The 6712-nt window shown below is 41.2% G+C and overlaps 1 protein-coding gene across 3 annotated transcripts in view; it reads right to left on the bottom strand.

Annotated features, from left to right (window-relative positions):
• Window positions 1-1091: 1091 nt before the first annotated feature.
• Window positions 1092-6712, bottom strand: part of LOC139559235 (insulin-like growth factor 2 mRNA-binding protein 3) — a 35199-nt gene continuing 29578 nt past the window's right edge. For all 3 annotated transcript variants that reach the window (XM_071375035.1, XM_071375037.1, XM_071375038.1), the window contains one exon: window positions 1092-4103. In XM_071375035.1, the coding sequence (XP_071231136.1) occupies window positions 3963-4103 (141 nt within the window). In that variant the 3' untranslated portion in view covers window positions 1092-3962. The remainder of the gene's footprint in view (window positions 4104-6712) is intronic.

Raw genomic sequence — 6712 nt, 5'->3', positions numbered from 1 at the left:
TTATTGTGGAGTCATTACAATGTTAATCCATCCTCAGTTTTATCCCACCACAGCCATTGAACTCTGTAGCCTTTTTAAAAATCACCAACGGCCTAATGGTGATATCACTAAGCAGTTTCCTTCCAGTCCTGCATCTCAGTTCAGAAGGACATCTTTGATGTGTCTTTATCATGCTTAGACACTTTTTTTTAAAGTTACCAGGGGTGTTGACTTTAAATAGGCACTGTGTGCAGCAAATGACAAAAACAGTTTGGGGTGGGGCAATGTTTGAGGCAGCTCTGGTGGGAGAGTAATATTAAGTTCCCATCTCATTTCAATATCTAGCCGCTTCCTTTAGCCTTCTTAGATCTGTGAACGCCAAAAGGGCCTAGGAACCAAAATGAAGCTGGGCAGAAAGTTCTTTTGACAGATCTTCAGAGATATTGATTTTTTCCTCACTCATGAATTTATTAAAATATCTTTATGCTGTGCGTCAAGCTTAATGGCTTACTTTTAGAAAAAGCAAATGTAAAAAAAAAAAAAAAAAAAAAGTTTAAATAACTTCTGTTTGACATTACTGTCCATTCTCTGTGCCATCTACATGTGTTGCACAAATAACTAGTTACTGAAAAGCCATATATTTTTGATTTGGTGTGAAACTGACGTTTCATTCTGGAAAATTTAAGATCGGTTTTGAATATACTGGAAATGTGTAACCTACCGATCTGCATGCGTCTCTTTGGGGGCTCACAAGTGACGTAACAAGTAACCTGATTAAATACAATTTATAAAAATTGGACTGAACACTATTACACGGTTGTAGTAACGGACCAACTAACCATTTTGACAACTGCACACATGCCAATATCACTCCATAAAATATTTTGCTAGCAGTAGCTAGAGTATGTAGCGGCCATTTAGAGAAAACAAAACCATAGATTACGTTTCTCCTGGCCGATAATGGTCCCTCGCCCTGAAAGTAGTTTAACGTCAAGTTGTAATATCCTGAACTTCCACTTAAACAAAAGGTTAAATTAAACAAAACATTTAGAAAAAGTGCATCTTACAGTAGATGGAAAAATACATGAGAAATAAAGTGAAGGACATAGGAGCCAATTTCACTTAGTTTTTATTCAGAGGCGTTTGACAAGTTGAGCTGTGTGGGGGGGGGGGGGGGGGGTGAAGGGGCACAAGCATGTTCACAGAGGAGGCATCGTGCCTAAACCAGACCACTTTTCCAAAAAAAGGCACTCCCTAAACAAGTCCCTCCACTTTCCCCACGCAAACATGAATTTCCATGTTACACATCGAAGAAAATACTAACAGAACAAATCGCTATCAAATTAATGTAGCATTCGTGAAGACAAAGGTAAGACACACAGTATTTATTGTTAGTCTCAAACCAGAAACAAAAAGGCAGGCCCCCCTTTCCCCCCCCCCCTTTTTTTTTTTTTTTTTTTTTTTTTTTTTTTACAGTTTATAATTATTTTTTACTTATCGTCCATTCACTGAATCAAAAAAATGCACGGGTGAAAAGACCTTTTTTCACAAAATACCCAAGCAAGAAAGTTCAATACATGGAAGCCACACTACCAAAAATAAAAGCAGAAAAAGCTATGTTTGAGGATTTTCAATCAATTAAGCAAGAGTAGATTATATAAATGCTAGCAAAGGAAATATTTCTGATCACTTCTTCAATTATTCCTTTAAATTCTAAAAGAGTACAACATGATTTGTTAATTTTCATTTATATCTGGGAAAGCAGAAGGGGGACAGCGGAAGGGGGGACAGCGGGAGAAGAACCCAAATCTAATAAATAGAAGTATGCCTCTAATTCAAAATGTGTTTCTAAAGAGGTAGATCAAAAAACAGATGACAAGGTGGGGGAGGAGGGGGGGATAAACGTCACTTGTGCCCCTCATGTACGTAAGCGCAAGGTTGGACCGCGTGCGCACATACGCGCCCATGCAGAGAAGTGTTGGGGGGGACTGAAGTGTGGAAGCGAGTGCGTGGGCACTAGTGGGGGTGAGGGCGCGGGCGCTAGGAGGTGTATGGGAGCGAGCGCTAGGGGGGGTGAGGGCGCATGCTGCCACAAACCCCCCCCTCGGCTGAGGTAGACAGCGTTCTATTGTGGAAGAATGGATACACTCAAGCACTTTTACCACAATCAAAACATATTTACATTCTGCATAAAAAAGGATAAACTTGGTATAGTGTTTCTTTGTCGTTGGATTTTTTTTAAACTGATCTTCCTCGTCCCAAACAGGGTTCATTTAGTAAAATGTTGTGCCGCTTGGCTTTTTGTAATGAATACTAATTTGAACTGCTTTCTCTCACTTCAATCAAAGGTTACAGCTGCTGCTGCTGGTTAAACAGTTACAGTAGATTCCATAAAAGCATCCATCAGTGTGACTTCCCCTACCTTCACCATGCAGTAAACTACACTAACAGACTGACTCCACGGCTACTGGGGCCACTGCAAAGTCGCTCTAGAATGTTTTTTGTTTTTTTAAAAACCTATCAGGCTGTGGACCGCACTTTAGCTTGTAAGAAACTTGGGGTAACTTCCAAATTCCACCCTATTCCCCATGTATTGCACTATAAGCGAGTTTGAGATTATGATGGTTCAAGGCCTAAGCAGGTAACAGAAAAACAAACAGACTGTGCTGGTCTGCCGTGTCTATTTCTATGAAGGCTACAGAGATAACTCAGTGCTCAGGCCCCTCCCATTGCCCTTCCAGGAAGACAGAAGAAAAGAAAACAATTAAACGTACCGTCAACAATAAGTGTCAGAATCCCAAAACTAAACGGCGTCGCTGCAGTATGTACGGATGGCATGAATCGGCATTACTCTAATATAGACGTGCTTTTTGTAGTTTTCAGAAGATGGTGGATTCCTCAGGAGAACTGAGGCGATGTATTCTCTCTCTATACTCCCATCAGCAGCCAACTGAGTTGAGCGCCAACTCCGCCCTTGGCTCTATGTACAGACAGACTTTATGTACAGGGCCACCGTCGTCACGTTGATGCTGCTGGAAAGCACTAGAGTTGAAGGCAAGGTCAGTTGGCAGCTGACCAAATTGTTAATTTTCTTAAAAAAATAAAAATGTTCAAGAACTATTAGCTTTATAAAGTATACAAAATACCACAAAGCAAATTAAAAAAAAAAAAAAAAGATTTTTTTTTCTCATATATATATTATATATATCAATTTTCTTATTTTTTTTCTTGTCGTCTTCTTGAGGTACTAGAGATCCTGAGGTAGTTCAGTAAAATGCATATTAAATTCGTTTTCCTGGCCAACACTGTTCAACACGTCCCTTAAGTGTTAACTTATCCTCAACTCTAAATATATATTTATATATATCTATAAAATGCATCCGAATTTATAAAATGCCACTATCAATCCAATCAAACAAGAGTATTACCCCTAGCCCTGCCCATCCGTCTAAACCCCTTCCCGTAATCTTTCATCATCCTACCAGGACTCAGAGCAATGCCTTTTTCTTTCCACAGAAAACTCAGGAGAGAAAGCTTCAACCAATTAAACAAACACTTCATCCAGGGCGAAAAACAATTCTAAATAAAAAAGGTAAAAACTGAAACGAGTGTCAAAATGAACACCTGTCATCAACGTGTGAGGTGGTGAGTGTTACCACACCAGGGAGGGGGATAATTCTTATGTCTTGGTGTTTTCTACAAAAAAAAAGGAACCAATCAGGACCCATCCGTGTGGTGAGAGGGTGTGACAACGTTGGAACCCTCTGAAGTATAATCTCAGAGAGGTGAGGTGATTTGGGGGGGGGGGGGGGGGGGGGTTAAGGTCTATCCACACTGTGGTGTTGGTCAAGGAGGTCATTGAGAGGGGTATGGGGTGTACAGTCGGGTACCCATGACCCTTAACCCCTGAGATGAGCGTGTCGTCCCTGCCCGTGTTACCCCTCTGGTCTGTCTTCGGGCGGTTCAGTCACTGGCCCCCAGGTCTACTTCCGGGAGGGCCGGGCGAGCCCGTCCCCATGGGACGGCCCCTCCCCACGGGGCGGCCCCTCCCCACGGGGCGAGGGTTTTGGCTGTTGTTGCCGCCTCACATGTGACAATATCTCCTGGATCTTCCTCTGGGCCAGCTGGGGAGAGGTCAAAGGGCAAAGGTCAGGAACCTCATCTAACACTGGCATGCACACAGCCATTGCTTCTAAAGGTGAGTAGAATAAAGAATTCACCAAGGTTAATGTGGCGGCTTCTGAAACGGCACCCTATAGTACTGAAATGGCACCATATAGTACTGAAATGGCACCCTATAGTACTGAAATGGCACCCTATAGTACTGAAATGGCACCCTATTCCTTATATACAGAGCCTTGCAAAAGTATTCAGATCTCTCTTATTTCTTCACATTGTGTTACAAAGTGGGATTCATCAACAATCTACACAAAATACTCTAGCATATATTAAAGATGAATGTCTGTTGCATTAGTATTCAGTTTCCTGAGTCCATACATGTCAGACACCTTTGGTAGCCATTACAGCTGTGTCTTCTTGGGATTGTACAATATTTGCCCCTTTTCAAAATGCTTCAAGCTCTGTCAAGATGTTGGGGATCATTGCTAGACAGCAATTTTTAAGTTCTGCCATAGTATTTCAATCAGATTAATGTCAAAACTAACTTAGCCTCTTCAGAACATTCAGTCTTGTTATGCAACTTGTGTAGATTTGGCTTTGTGTTGTAGGTTATTGTCCTACTGACAGGTGAATCCCAGTGTCTGGTGGAAAGCAGGTTTTCCTCTAGGATTTTGCCTTAGCTCCATCGCGTTTCTTTTCATCTTGAAAAACTCCCAGTATTGGCAGATTTCAAGCAGACCCAGACCATGATGCAGCTACTACCATGTTTCAAAATAAGAAGACAGCTTGCCACAAACATAGGGCTTTGCATTTAGGCCAAAAAGTGTTCCTTTGCCATGTTTTTTTTATTGCAGTATTACTTTAGTACCTTGGTGCATACAAGATGCATGTTCAGAATAATTGTAACTTGTTAATTGGTGTTCTTTTCACTGTCATTGAGGTCATTATTGTAGCGCCACTACAATGTTGATCCATCCTTAGCTCTCCCGTCATCGCCACTGAACTCTGGAGCTCTTAGAACCACCCATGGCCTCATGGTGACATACCTCAGCAGTTTCATTCCGGTCCTGCAGCTCAGTTCAGAAGAACAACTTCATCTTTAATGTGTCTGGGTGGTTTAATACATCATAACAATTAACTTTATCATGCTTAAAGAGATTCAATGTCTGATTTGTTATTGTTAACCATCTACCAATCACTGCCCTTTATGAGTCTTATGAAGAAAAAAAACTCCCTGGTCTTTGTAGTTGATTCTGTGCTTGAAATTCACTACTTGACTGAGGGACCTTATATATGTATGGAGGACAGAGGAATGGTTACTAATTTAAAAATAATGTCAACCCCTATCATTTCAGAGTGAGTCCACGTACACTTTGTGATTTGTTAAGCCACATTTTACTCCTGAACCAATTTAGGCTTGACAAAAAGACAATTAAATACCACTTTGTAAAAATAAAATTTGAAGAAGTCCAAAGGGTCTGAATACTTTGGAGCACGACCCTGGTCAAAACTAGTGCCCTTGATAAGGAATAGGGTGCCATTTCAGAAGCAGACATTGGTTAATGCTACACAGCTGTGAAGCAGTATGGTGGACAATCATTACATAAGGAAGCAGACATTGTACATTTTACTCAAACCACATCTGTTGGCTTTACCAAGGTTCAACAACCCAACTATACTCCCTTTCCCCTACAGCAGTGGTTCCCAATTTATTTTTTTGAAGGAACTCAGTCCAGCTTTTAACTTACTCTTGCAAGTTTTAATAGTAGAATGCACAAGGTACAATTTCAAAATTGGGTAGTGCATCAGTTTGTCATGTCAGTCATTGCATACCTTATAGATATAACTGGTCAGAAATGTCCAGATCAACTAGCCCATGTCAGCTAATGTTTTTTAGCCCATAGATTTTGTTGTAATGTTTGAGTCACTCAAATATCAAAAGCACATTAGACATGGAGATTTTGTTGTAATGTTTGAGTCACTCAAATATCAAAAGCACATTAGACATGGCAACATGTATATAATTGCAGGAAATAAGCTTGGAACCTGCAACATGAGGGGGTGTGAACAGTTTGTGCCCATAGATAGACGGGGTGCAGGATGTTCCCCAATGCTGGAAGGGGCCAGAGTGAAGAGGTTTGGGAACCCCTGCCCTACAGCACACAACTATACTCCTTTTACCCTACAGTAAGGATTCATATTTTACAGAGAATCTACCAAGTTACAATACTGGGAATAATTTATCACGAGAGCCCCGGGAAATACCTCAAATCAGAAGTGCCCACTTAAAGCATTTAAAAATCAAGATATGGCCGACATGCCAGGGTTCTCCCCAAAGAGGGGTGCTGCGCCACCTTGTCGGCACCACTACGGAAAGATTTCAGAGCAAATTAAACAGATTCAGTCATGATAGAGTAACCATGTTTCATTACGTTATGAATTGCGAAACAGGCCATTCATAAATTGAGCATCATCATGCGCCTCAATTCAGAGCATTTCAGGAGTAGGCGATCGACAGAGCACACTCAGGACACACCCAGAGTATAGCGTTAGCCAATCAAACATAACGGCAGTCAAATGAGAAAAGTTGCTAAGCTTGCTAGATAACCTCCAA

The sequence above is a fragment of the Salvelinus alpinus genome, chromosome 29 (genome assembly GCF_045679555.1).
Source record: "Salvelinus alpinus chromosome 29, SLU_Salpinus.1, whole genome shotgun sequence".
Taxonomy (NCBI): Eukaryota; Metazoa; Chordata; class Actinopteri; order Salmoniformes; family Salmonidae; genus Salvelinus; species Salvelinus alpinus.
Note: the sequence above shows the minus strand (reverse complement) of the source record. Positions and strands in the feature narration are given on the sequence as shown.